Below are 13234 nucleotides of genomic sequence, written 5' to 3'. Positions count from 1 at the left end.
CCATCTGTACTGACAATAATATTAATAACTTTATTAACATAGCACCTTTAGAAACTAAACAATAAAAACAATTTAAGGATTATACGATGCAGTATACAAATGTTTCTATTATTTACTGAAAAGTTCACAGTGTCAATTACATTATACCATTGACCGAAGTGTAATGTAATGGACTAAAATAATGTATTCAAAATAAATTAATCTATTTGGTTTGGTACGAATCAAACTCTAGGTGTCGTTTCTGAATTCGTTTTGGATATTTTATTTTGAAAGTATTTCCCGGAAGCGTTCACTGCCACATTAGCGCCAACTTAACTGAGTTGTTGTTGCAGGACACGACTGTGACCACTAGAGGACAGCAACGACTCGTGAATTTACACCATGATTAACTTTTTTTTTATTGCATTGAGCAAATTTCAAAACATGTACAAGAAAATAATCAAAAATTATTAATGATGCTCCTTTTAATGTCAAAGGATTACAGTAAAAATGACTTGATCATTGTTTAATATTAGTACAAACAACAGAAACAAAATATATAAAAATGTATTTTTAAAAAATAGATAAGAAAACAGCATAAGAAGAAGAGTGAGGGGTCTGATCTGGAGTCAAAGCATGTTTAGTTTTCAGCTTGTTAAGTTTGGATATATTTAAGATGTATTGTTGAGTTTATGAACTCATTTTATGAGAATTAAAAACGTGGTATAAATATAACTTTCATGTCCTGCGGGTTTTAGGAACACGCGGTTTTGTTCCACTAGGCGACAGACGCGTTACGTCACATCTTGCGTTGCACAGAAATGTAAACGCAGAAGAAGAAAAACAGCGGAAGCAGATGCGCTGGTTTCGTTTCCGACTGACCTATTTAGCTAGCTTCTCCTGTTAGCATCAGATAATAATCTTTATGCCCGACAATGGAACCGGTCGTGTGTAAATTAACGTGCTGCGTGTTTAGTGGCTAGTTCCTAAATATTCAGCGAAGAAGAAGCGATAGTAATATTCAGAGGAGGATTCGTGGGAGTGACGCAGAGCTAGCTGTTGTTAGCCGCTTTGATTTAGCTTCGCTGGCTGATGAGTTTTAAATGTATCTGTGCGCTTTGAGCTCTTCATGCTAGCTGATTGGCCCTTTTTAATCAATCTTTGACTGATTATTACATTCATAGTTTGCTCTCCTGGGTTCATATTTGAAGCTGCGTTTGATGTTCAGTGTGGTGAGTACAAACTATTTGATAAATTAGCATCTAGCATCTTTATTGTCGTGACTAACCTGGTGTCAGTCAGTGCTGTCTCTTTGTGAGCTGACGATAGTTCTTGTCTTATTCATCGTACATTACGTTAAGGTTAAATTGATGAACACATGACTATATTTAAAGCTATGTTCAAGGTCCAAGATTGTCTGTATTATCCCCAAGTGGAGGATCATTAAAACACACAGACAACAGATTTGATTTTTCCCGATATTTCAAAACTTATTTTAGTCGATATCGACCTTTTTCAAGTGTTTAAGTCTCTCCTGTGTTAGAAACAATTTGACTCTTATTGTGAAAGTCTGTATTTTAAAAACAGACCTGAAACAAGAGAAGCAACATTTAACTGTTACATTTATTCTTTTTAATTATCGACAGTCAGTAATAAAACTGAGAGTCATTACATTTACATTAAATGCTAAATGTATTTTCAGGCGACTTTTTTTGTTGTTGTTTTAAAGTAATCACTGTCAAATCCTGCGGACAGACAGTGAGCTCTGTAGGAAATACACTAAGTGGAGCTCATACAGTACAACACATTTTAACTAGCTGTAGATCAGACCTAAAACTTCTCAATCAATCAATCAATCAATTTCTTATTTGTTATCTCGAGACACTTTGCAAAAAGCAGGTAAAAGATCTTACTCATTGTTATGTTACAAAAAGCAGGTAAAAGATCTTACTCATTGTTATGTTACAAAAAGCAGGTAAAAGATCTTACCTATTGCTATATTACAAAGAATGAATGAGGACTGAGACAAAAAAATTGAGCTGAGGTGAGTCCACAAACTTAAAATACATCCCATGATAAGGTGAAGCATTATGGTTCATTCCTACAGTCTCCTGGATGTGCTGATATCTACGACCGATATGTTGGCCATACGTAGGAGAAATGTTCTGCCTATGCTGATATTATGCAGATAACATTGTGCATCCCTTAAAAAAGACATTAAGAAGTTAAAGTCTTATTTGCAATAAATTACAAGAGATACAAAACAGGTTAAAATGTAAACACGATCAATGATTTAAAAAGGTAAACGCAGCAGAGACATGCGAGTGTTTCAGTCTCTTTGTCCTGCGAGATGGCCGGATGAATCTGTAGATGGACAGAAGCAGCTTAAACTCTTTGAATAAATGATGATCAGCCAGGATTGACTGAAGTCTTCACTATGTACAGCTGTGTCAGGTCACTGAGGGGTCGAACCTGCAGTCTTTCACATAGCTTGATAATACCGTGCAATGTGTAAAGATTGCTTATGCTGAGTGACCGAGTATAACCCGTTAAAGCTCGTCCAGCTGTACAGAACTGTAACTCTTGCTTTGAGACATCTGGAGCCCTGTTCTCCTGAGCGGAGTGTTCAGCTGTGGGTTTCTTCTTTCTCACAGTCAGGAAGTGACTCCTCAGCTCCATGTCTGCTGAGGCTTCAGTTGGCAGTCATGCTGCTGACTCTGCCCAGCCTGATGTCTCCCAGCCTGCCTTCCACGACTCGGACCCGCTCAGGAATCGAGGTCTGCTGGGGAGCAAGTACGTCAAATTAAACGTGGGCGGCTCGCTGCATTACACAACCGTCCAGACTTTAAGCAAGGAGGACAGTCTGCTGCGGAGCATATGTAATGGAAGTACTGAGGTCACCATAGACTCAGAAGGTGAGTGTCTCAATCTGTTTCTTGTTATTTTTAGTATTAATTCTTGTGTTTTGTAGTGTGTCTATGTGAAAGGTGTGTCCACACTTGTTCTTAATATTTGGTGATGTTTCCCAAACAGGAGGCGGTGAAGATGAAACTGTGTCTGTTGATCCGCTCTAAAGTGTTCATAAATGACCATACTGACTTATCAAACATCTGGAAATGATTATTCATGATGTGTTTGTACTGTTCAGCTAGGACCTCATTTATCGTCTACTTTTTTTTAAAGGTTTCAAAATAAATACATTCTTCTGCTCTCCCAGGTTGGGTGGTTCTGGATCGGTCTGGCCGACATTTTGGACTGGTTTTGAACTTCCTGCGAGATGGCTCAGTGCCACTTCCAGAGGATCACAGAGAACTGGATGAGGTTCTCAAGGAGGCCCAGTACTATCGGGTCCAGGGACTCGTCCAGCACTGCCTCAGTGCCATGCAGGTAAACTGAAGACACAGATGAACTAGATATGAAAGTGCTTCGAGTCCCAGTTTGACAGGAGTCTCTCTGTGTGGAGTTTGCATGTTCTCCTCGTGCATGTGTGGGTTCTCTCCGGGTACTCCGGCGTCCTCCCACAGTCCAAAGACATGCTCGTTAGCTTAACTGCTGACTCTAAATTTGACTGTGAGTGTGGCTGGTTGTCTGTCTCTATATGTCAGCGCTGTGATTGACAGGTGAACAGTCCAGGATGTAGTCTGGAAAAGTGGAATAGATAATGGATGGGTGGATCGAAACCCAGCTGAGCTCTTCTGCCCTCAGTTTGATCCTTAGAAGAATACGTGCCCTTAATCTGAAAGCCTTATTGGTCATACTAAGTATAAGAAGAAGTTGCACATTAATTTCAATAACTGAACTTTCTCTCCCTTCAGAAACAGAAGGACGTCTTTGAGAGTGTCTGTCGTATCCCCATGATCACCTCGGCCAAAGAAGAACAGAAGATGATCGCCACTTGTAGAAAGGTAAAATAATGTTAATGATAATACATTTTATTTATATCGCACTTTACGTTTGAAGCACATCTCAAAGTGCTAAAAATTCTGAATAAGTAGTAGTAGAGTAGAGGGCTCTGTGCCTCCTGTAGAGCCCTGGGGGGTCTGAGGGAGTTTGGGTGTCTGAGGTGTCTTGTGGGAGTTTGTGGGGTGAGCAGTTCTCTGAGGTCTGGAGGGGCATTGATGGACGAGTAATGAGATCTGATATTGATCCTGAGTGAGACAGGAAGCCGGTGTAGAGAGTGCAGGATGGGTCTGGTGTGCTCGTGTTTCCACACTCTCTTCAGGATCCTGGTGAATACATTAGCTCTCAGTCAGGAGCGCCGATGACGACGATGTTTGAAGCTAAGAGATCCTAACTGTGCGATGTACTCCCTTGTACCAGGTGTCATAGTTTCTCTGTACAGACGGTAAGCAGATGATTTAGTTTAGATCACCAGTCAGTTAGAAAAGTCTGCGGGGTCTCTTTGTGTTTCACTGGAATTGAAGATGTAAACTATGTCAGAAATGATTTTATTTTCATTATTTAACTCTTAGAGGACTTTTAAGTTGCCTCTTTTTTTAAATTGTTTTAAATGAGTAGAGAGCGTTCACAGCAGCAGACGGCCGCCTGGAGAAAAAAATGCAGAGTCTTTTTTACAACTACGCCTTTTTTGTTCGGCCTCTCCGAGCCCTCGAGTTGAAAATCTTTCAACTTTTCAGAAAGATCGAGATATAAACGATCCAAAAAAAAAAAAAATGCAATAAAAAGTAATGGAGCAGTGTCGGTCATACAGCGGCCGTTGTCCACAGACTGTTGTCATAGAGACAATGACGGACGTGCAGCGTTGCTCTACTCAGCGATCAAACGCGTCATGAAAGAACTCCGGAGAGCACAATCAGCGCTTTACTGTCCGGATGAATCGACTGCACGAGCCTCAGATTGCAGATTTACTCTGGATGATTTCTGTTTCTTGTCTTTGCAGCCAGTGGTGAAACTACAGAACAACCGAGGAAACAACAAATACTCTTACACCAGGTACGACACACAGCGTTGATTCTTGGAGTTTTTCAGGAGTTTTCTTAGAGTGTGAAAGTCGTGATCCTGTCATGATAAACGTTCAGCGTCTCGTGTTTTCCTGTCACTTCAACTTTCTTATTAAAAAACTAAGAGCGCTCTTTAATCTCCTCAGTTTGTAATCCCTTACCCCGTTGTCTCTCTGTGACCAGCAACTCTGACGACAACCTGCTGAAGAACATCGAACTCTTTGACAAGCTGGTGCTGCGGTTTAACGGCCGCGTCCTGTTTGTGAAAGACGTGCTGGGCGACGAGATCTGCTGCTGGTCTTTCTACGGCGAGGGCCGCAAGATCGCTGAAGTGTGCTGCACCTCCATCGTCTACGCCACCGAGAAGAAGCAGACCAAAGTAAGGATGAGGACGTTAAAGCCCTGAATGCTAAGATGTTAAGAAGTGTGTTTCTTTGGTTTCTGCTCGGGAGTTTAGCACAAACAGAAAACAGAACAGCAGCCTGCTGCTGTCGGGAGGTTACCAAATGTGCACACCAGCAACCCGAACAGATGTTAAGAAACACACATCTGGACTCTTTTAACATTTCCAGTCGTCGTGCTGGAAAACATTGTGTAACCTTTTGATTTTTACTGTTAGGTTATTCACCTTCAGCACATTTTATTCCATCGTCCAGTCGTCTCCTGAGGGTTGTCACGATACCAGAATTTAAAACCTCACTGTGACAATAGTAAAGATCAAACAATAGGGGCGCTGGTGGCGCAGTGGTTAGTGCACGCGCCCCATGTATGGAGGCTGTAGTCCTCCAAGCGGGCGGCCCAGGTTCAAATCCCACCCGTGGCTCCTTTCCCACATGTCATTCCCATCTCTCTCTCTCTCCCTGATTTCCAACTCTATCCGCTGTCCTATCTAGCCCAAAAATAAATCTTAAAAAACAAAAAATAGAACAATATCGAGACCAGTTTCAATACCATGGCAAAAAAAATCAAAGTCATACCCAATATTGGGAAATTTATTTTTTACCTTTATTTAAAGAAGGAGGCGAACTCCTGCAAACTGTCAATAAAGAAATGTCGCTGAGGTATTTCTGCAATTTTTGAAGGATTAATTTCTCTCCTACACACCGGTGTTATGAAAAAGATGTGTAAGCGTTGGTATGTTTTGATCCTATCATTATAACAGAGATATCGTTTTGAAACATGTGGAATCATGAAGTATTGAAAATAATGACAACAGTCTCTGTGCTCGTCTCCCGCTGACGACGTCACAGTCTGATCAAAAACACAGCTCGACACATTCAGCCTCAGGATTACTAACAGAGACCAGCAAACTATTGCAACATGTTCTCAAAGACGGAGAGTGAATTTCATGTAAAACATTTCCACTCAAACTTTAAAACAAATAAATCACCGTCTTTGTTTTTCAGGTTGAATTTCCTGAAGCTCGAATCTTTGAAGAAACCCTCAACATCCTCATCTACGAGAACAACAGAGGATCCGGTCCCGGCGGCCTACACCTCCTAGACTCAAGAGGCCCCGGGTCGTCCCTGGGAGCCGGCCAATCAGAGGAGGAGGGCGCCGTGGGAGGCGACCGGCGAGTGAGGAGAATCCACGTGAGGAGGCACATAATGCACGATGAAAGAGGGCCCGGCCAGCAGACTGTTTATAAGGACTAATAATGTGAAAAAAACACGGGACATGGAGGAACGTGTTCACCTGTGTGTGTGTGTGTGTGTGTGTGTGTGTGTGTGTGTGTGTGTGTGTTCATGTTCTCAGTGAATGATGTCCTCGATCATAGCAACGGCTCTGCACGTGCTTCTGTTCTGCACAGACGTGAGAGCTGATGACTGATTTGTAACTGAAGTGGGCGAGATACAGAGAGAGAGAGAAGCTTTAGTTTACAAGAAAGAAGGAAGTGTAGATAATAAATTAGGATGTGTGTACGATCACCTGGGAGGTGAAACTGGAGGAGGTATTACTTTACAAAGGTGAAGGAACTTCCTGCGGGTCGCTGATCCGGGCCCCAGAAAATCCCCACCCGATTGGTTGGATTTCTCCCCGGAGCAGGCAGCCCCACTGTTAGCGTAGGAGTTTGATGATATGCACTGGCGACCTCCTCCGCGTTTGACTTGAAGGAAAAAGACGGCGTTAAACACCCGCCGCCTTTTCCTCCCGTCGCACCGCGGTCGGTCAGGTTTAGTTAGAAAACGTAAACACTGGAATCGAAGTGCGGAGGCGTGTTTAGGGATGAGTGAGATTGTTGAGCAGCTTAATTTTCTTTATTTAAATTATTACTGCTGTTGCTTCAAGATGTGTTTTTTTTTTTTATTATTAATTAATTTATGAACCTAATTTATTGTCGGTATTTAATGTATTGTTTGCGATCTTTGTGCGACGCGGCCCCCTTGCGTGCATTTTTTAATCCTCTGAACGATACGATGCACTCGAGAGCACACGTCACATTTTTGACTCTGGACCCGGAGACGGTGAACTTTCATGTTTTTTTTTTGGTTTAATGTTTCAACAGGACACCGTGACCATTTCTTTGATATTGCATTTTTTTTTATTCTGAGCCATTATCTTCTCGTCACGTCTGATACCTGAAACCCCGACGTCCCCTCGCTATGTTTTGGTCCGTAAAGTGATGATGGCGGCGGCGGCGTTTCAAACTGGGCGGTGTTTGTTTTACCCTCAGGGAGAGGACGAGTTTGTCCTGTCGTTTATTCACCAGTGTCTTGTGTAAATCTAATCACTCTCAATGAGGTCAATGTGTCTCTCACCTCGTTAGTAAAGTCACCTTTATATGCACTAACTGAACATCCGTCCTGTCGTGGTCATGGGAATATTCTGAATAAATCACTTGTGCAATCCATCATCGACTCCTGCTCTCGTTTGTCTGCTCGTCCAGAAAGTTTAATAAAGAAATTAAATGAAATGTCGACACAGGAAAGTGTGAATGGTTATATCGTTGTTTTCTCGTCTTCTGACTACTCAAAGCGCTTTTATACCGCAGGTCACACCTACACATTCACACACTGATGGTAGAGGCTGCAGACGAAGAAGCGGGAGAAACTTGGGGTTAAGTGTCTTGCCCAAGGACACATCGGAGATGTCGCTGCAGGAGCTGGGGATCGAACCCCCGACCTTCCGGTTGAGAGCCGACTGACTCTACCAACTGATCCACAGCTGCTGACTTCATGATAACTTTTTAATGTGCTTACCTGAACTCCCACAAAACATTTTAAGTTATTCACACCACTCATAGTAGGACAATGTGTCTCGAGAAACCTTTTTAATTGGTCAAAAAAATATCCAAACGCCCCAGAGTGCAGGATGAGTCATCATACATTTGCAACATTTCACAGGAAGAGAGAAAACGGCTATTTAGATGTGAAAAAAACACTTTATTGAAATATATTGGCTTTTGACCACATTTAATCTGGTAGTTATTATGTGTTGTTTTTCTGTGTTCTTTTCTTATTACTTCTGTGAAAGGTGCTATACCAAATACATCTCATTATAGTTATTATTATATTTGGCAGATAAATGAAGAACATTTAACACAAGAACACTGGATTAAAACCGGGAGAAAAACAATTTCATGTCATGGAGACTTTAAATAAAATGCATGGTTGTATGTCTGCTTCGGGCTTCCGTAAATAAATGATCTTCGAAATGTATGAATTAGTTAAAGTCATGATGGAGAGTTTAATCTGAAGAAATGTTTGTGACGTCATAACTAATGATTTCTCTATGAACATCGGCGCATGTATGATTAACTCTTAGAAATCATTATTAATTAGTTTTATATGCAGACAAATACAAATCGCAAAACATTTCAGATTTGTTTTTGAAAGGGCTTGACGCTGTTCTGACGTCACTTCCTGGTTCGTCCGCGGAGAGCGCCCCCGCCCCCCCCCGCCAAAAAAGGATCCCGCACAGTTCAAAATGACGGTGACAGAGAAGCAGAAAAGAAGTATCCGCACTTTTGTGTGTGAGCAGCTCCGTGCAGAGACAGATTTAAGGTACTGTAGAGACAGGTTGTTCTTGAAGAAGTTTGTGTTTAATGTTTGTATCAGAGAGTCTTTATGTGCACCGTTTGAGTGAATGGTAACTGTTGCTAACTTTGACCTGTACACAGGTGTAAAAGACAAAGCCGGCAGCATGTACCTGTGTAGAAACGCTCAGTGGACACCTGTTTAACGTCGACACTTCAAATACTGCACTTTGTAAATCACGTAGATAACCAAATACACACGAGACGCAGATTAGAAAGGGTGCCATCTTCACCATAACACCACGCTATAACCTTTCCCCTCTAGAAAGCGTTGTTAAAACTAGCTTTACTCACAGGTGAGTGTCTTAGTGGATGTAGCAGCTGCCAGTGAGTGGATTTAGATTTATCATAGTTTTAACCCTTTATTGTAATCGGACACCTAGTGGCTAAAATGGGTACTGCAGTCCAAATTCAAAACATTGGAGAGAGCTGTCTCTCTGCTCGTGGAGCTTATTAGAAACATGCAGAGACTTTTTAGGTCGGGTACAATCACTTCTATCTGAACCACTTCTCTTGCCCACTTCCATCACTGCAACACCTGTTGACCTGATAACTGCTCTCATATCTGGCAACCGAGGGGCGTCCAAAACGGCCTACCTTCTCTGGTCCAAACAAATCCAGAGCATTCAGGAGCAGAATCTAAAGTTAGAAGGAGGACATACTGGCTGCTGCATTGTTGACAGAGAAGCCAGCACTTCAATATAGCATGTTTCCTTAAGACTTAAGACTCCCTGCCTCTTGACACGCTTTGATGTCATCTTTGCATGTCTCATTCCAGCACACTGACCTTAGGGATTCTGAAGAAGCGATACCTGGCGCACACGAGATGTGACTCGTTAACGTCAGACGCCAAATCGTTCATGAAGCAGGTGGTCAGAGAGGAGCTGGTGAAAATGCAGGTGTCTGAATCCTTCCTGTACTGGTCATACTGTACGGAGTGGTGATTTCTGTCATACTCATTTTTTTAATTCTTTTTCTTGCAAGGACGATAATGAAAAAGAGTTGGAGACCGGGAAGCAGCAAAAGAAGCGGAAAAGAGAAAAGGAGAGCGATGAGGAGATGAACGGAACAAAAGATGAAGCTGAGTCCAGGTCGAAGAAATCCCGTAGTCGGTTCAGCTCGTCAGCAGGTAAATACATTATTTTTGATGTATTTAGGAGCCTGTCGATGAACTAGTCTGCAGGATGTTCTTCTTTGTAAAATATGCTGAACAGTCAGTAACAGTCCGACGACAGCTGCAGGAGGTTGTTTTTTTTTTGCAGCAGCAGCAGCAGCAATAACATGAAAGATTTGTCTTCTGTTAGTGATGACAGAGTCAGATGATAAAGAGAACCTCAAAGCTGAAAGTGAAGAGGAAGAACGTGCTGAATCTGGTTCTGAGGATGAGGAGCAAGAGGTGAAGAAACCAGAAGGAAAGACAAACGGAAAGAGCGAACCTCCGATGGGCAGTGAAGCGTCTTCAGATGAGGAGGTGAACGAGTCGGGAACAAAAGAACAGGAGAGCGAGGACGCTGACAGTCCAGACGAAACAGACAAAAAGAAACCAAACGCTGCGAAGAACGATGAGACGGCGGGGGATAAAAGTCGAGAGGAGAGTGATGAAGAGGAGGAATCCGGCGCAGACGGCGAGTCAGGGAAGAACGCCACGGCCGACTCGAACGACTCCTCTGCTGACGGCGAGAAAGGTGAATGTGCAAACTGTCTTGTCTCATGATGTCAATGTTTCTTCTTTTGATGATCAGTGTTGTAAGATGACGTTGTGTTTGCAGGAGAAACTGCAGTGGAAAAAAAAGATGAAGATTCATCATCATCGCCCTCTTCTGACGAGGAAGAGGAGGGTGCAGGAGACAATGAAAAAGTAAATAAAAATAATATAAATAAAAAGAAGAATGTGATCGACTCCTCTGATGACAGCGAGAAAGGTGAATGTGCAAACTTTCATTTCTCATGATGTCAGTGTTTCTTTTGATGATCAGTGTTTTAAGACGATGTCGTGTTTGCAGAAGAAAAAACCTCGGTGGAAAAAGAAGATAAAGACTCGGGTTCATCATCGGCCTCTTCTGACGAGGAAGAGGAGGCTGCGGGAGACAGTAAGGAAAATAAAAAGAAGAATGTCAAAAAGAAGAGCGCCAATGTGAACGGCGAGGAAGAGGAGGGTGCAGTAGATGATAATGAAAATAAAAAGAAGAATGTCAAAAAAAAGGAGCGTGCCACTCATCAGAGGGTGAGCCCATGTGGGAATCAAGTTTTGTCAAACCTTAAACATCCACATGTTAGTTTTTTTTAAGGTCACATGGTTTCACTGTCCTACCCGTGCCTCACCTGATGGAAAACGCTTGTGTGTGTGTGTGTTTTTGTGTTCTTCCTGCAGGATGATGACAAAGCGCTTTCCAGGCTCAAGCGCTACATCACTCTGTGTGGAGTTCACCGGAATTACAAGAAGCTCCTCGGCGGCTGCAGCTCTGCTAGCACACGGAAGGCCGCTCTCAAGAAGGAGCTGGAAGAGCTCGGAGTCCACGGTCAGTGGGAGCCTCTGATATGAAGACCCCACATTCTGGACGTCCTCGTTACGTTCATGAGTCTCACTTTGATTTTATATTCTCAGCTCTATTGACAGTATAAAATCAGTTCATTGTAAGTGGTGAAAGGTAAAGGTGTATTTGGAACATTTGAACGAATCATGTCCTACTTCTGTTGTTCCCACTTTCCTCCTTTTTGAAACATCAGCTGGAAAAATAAAAAGTGTGATTGGTTGGATTTGTTCGGCCTTATACATGGAAAAATAGAAAAAGGTTCCCAAAGTAACTTCAGTAGACTACACAGGATGTTTGATCTAAACGCTGTCTTTAAACGGGATCAAATGGAACTCTGAACTATGTGGAGAAACGTTCGTTTTTTGTTTTTTCCTGCAGGTACGCCGTCCATTAAGAAATGCAAAAAAGCTCGGATGAAGAGAGAGCAAGCGCAGGAGCTGGCTGAGCTCGACACCAGCAACATCATCACCACAAACGGTAACCTGGAGTTAGCTTCTCCAGTTCAGTCGTTTTTTAAATCCTGTTGTTTGTCAAGCTGGGTTTCAATATTCCTAAAGTCGAACATTTTAGTGTCTCTTATTTTTCCTTTTTTATCTCTACAAGATCAGCAGTCTCGATCGATACTCTAATCTAAGAATAATGTCCAGTCTCTGTCCGCTGCTTTTCAATTCTGTTTTTTAAGAAGTGTTTCTGAAAGACGCCCTCCGTTGTTACCTCTCCTCTCTCAGGCCGACCCACGCGCAGAGCAGCTTTAGCGTGGCAGAAACAGCGCAGCCCTCCTTCAACTGTTCACGTGCGCTCTCTGAACTCGGGCTCTGACAGCGAGCAGGAAAACGGCGTCCTCAGAGGGGGCAGACGAGCGACGGACTGGGACAACCTGAAGGGGATCATCAGTGACGATGGAGACAGCTGCTAACAGCTTCTCCTGCAGGCGCCCCGACGTTCTCTGGATGTTTACATGTTGCTCTGATACCCGAGGTGCTGACACTATGAATGTTTCTAAAAGCTGTCGATGCAATAAATGTGTCTTTCTCCCTCTCTCTCATTTTAAAAGTCAAATGTCAGGGGAAGGTGATAAATTATTATTTTTTTTACATCTATGTTCTATATCTAATAAAAGTATTAATTGAACAAATTTATAAAATCTCTTTTGAGTGGTAGTCTCGTTCTTAAACGCACCACAGCAGGATGTCGCTTCAGACATGTTCAGTCGACATTTGAAAAGACGGTTGAGGAACGACGAATGACACGATGATGTTGGAGAGACATGAAGGACACTTTGGCTGGGCGGCTGTGGATCAGTTGGTAGAGTCGGGGGGTTCGATCCCCAGCTCCTGCAGCCACATGTCTGATGTGTCCTCGGGCAAAACACTGAACCCGAAGTTGCTCCCGCTGCTTCGTCTGCGGTGCGGTGTTTCCTCTACCATCAGTGTGTGAATGTGTAGGTGTGACCTGTGGTGTAAAAGAGCTTAAGTCCATTCACCATTGTATGAAATGCATCCCTGCACGTCGCGGAAAACTTTGGAAAACGGTATAGACATCTTGTTTCTGGTGGCAGAGATTTGATGACAAAGTATGTGAAGTGAAGTTTCCTTATTGTTCTGCAGACTCGTTAAAAGACAGATTTTCATTATCCTACGAGATTATGACCTGCACTAAGTGTTTGACTGAAGAGTCTGCAGAGGAAATTTCTGGGGTGGGTGTAAAATCCGACAGGGGGGGGG

General features: G+C 42.7%; 2 protein-coding genes across 3 annotated transcripts; both read left to right on the top strand.

The window, feature by feature from the left end:
- The first annotated feature begins 806 nt into the window (after positions 1 to 806).
- Positions 807 to 7791, top strand: kctd13 (potassium channel tetramerization domain containing 13). 2 transcript variants are annotated; one of them, XM_020653252.3, is made up of 7 exons: positions 807 to 1211; positions 2634 to 2894; positions 3197 to 3366; positions 3801 to 3884; positions 4880 to 4932; positions 5124 to 5319; positions 6347 to 7791. In XM_020653252.3, the coding sequence occupies exons 2-7, from the start codon at positions 2657 to 2659 to the stop codon at positions 6593 to 6595; spliced, it is 990 nt and encodes a 329-aa protein (XP_020508908.1). In that variant the 5' UTR covers positions 807 to 1211; positions 2634 to 2656; the 3' UTR covers positions 6596 to 7791. The 2 variants fall into 2 exon arrangements, with proteins under 2 accessions (XP_020508908.1, XP_020508907.1); XM_020653251.3 differs by having other exon boundaries at positions 808 to 1211; positions 3795 to 3884.
- Positions 7792 to 8811: 1020 nt separating this feature from the next.
- On the top strand, positions 8812 to 12657 carry hirip3 (HIRA interacting protein 3). Its single transcript, XM_065964691.1, has 9 exons — positions 8812 to 8944; positions 9755 to 9875; positions 9961 to 10105; positions 10281 to 10661; positions 10746 to 10898; positions 10980 to 11200; positions 11348 to 11495; positions 11889 to 11987; positions 12239 to 12657. The coding sequence occupies exons 1-9, from the start codon at positions 8868 to 8870 to the stop codon at positions 12424 to 12426; spliced, it is 1533 nt and encodes a 510-aa protein (XP_065820763.1). The 5' UTR covers positions 8812 to 8867; the 3' UTR covers positions 12427 to 12657.
- The last annotated feature ends 577 nt before the right edge of the window (positions 12658 to 13234 follow it).

The sequence above is a fragment of the Labrus bergylta genome, chromosome 16 (genome assembly GCF_963930695.1).
Source record: "Labrus bergylta chromosome 16, fLabBer1.1, whole genome shotgun sequence".
In the NCBI taxonomy this organism is placed as follows: domain Eukaryota; kingdom Metazoa; phylum Chordata; class Actinopteri; order Labriformes; family Labridae; genus Labrus; species Labrus bergylta.
Note: the sequence above shows the minus strand (reverse complement) of the source record. Positions and strands in the feature narration are given on the sequence as shown.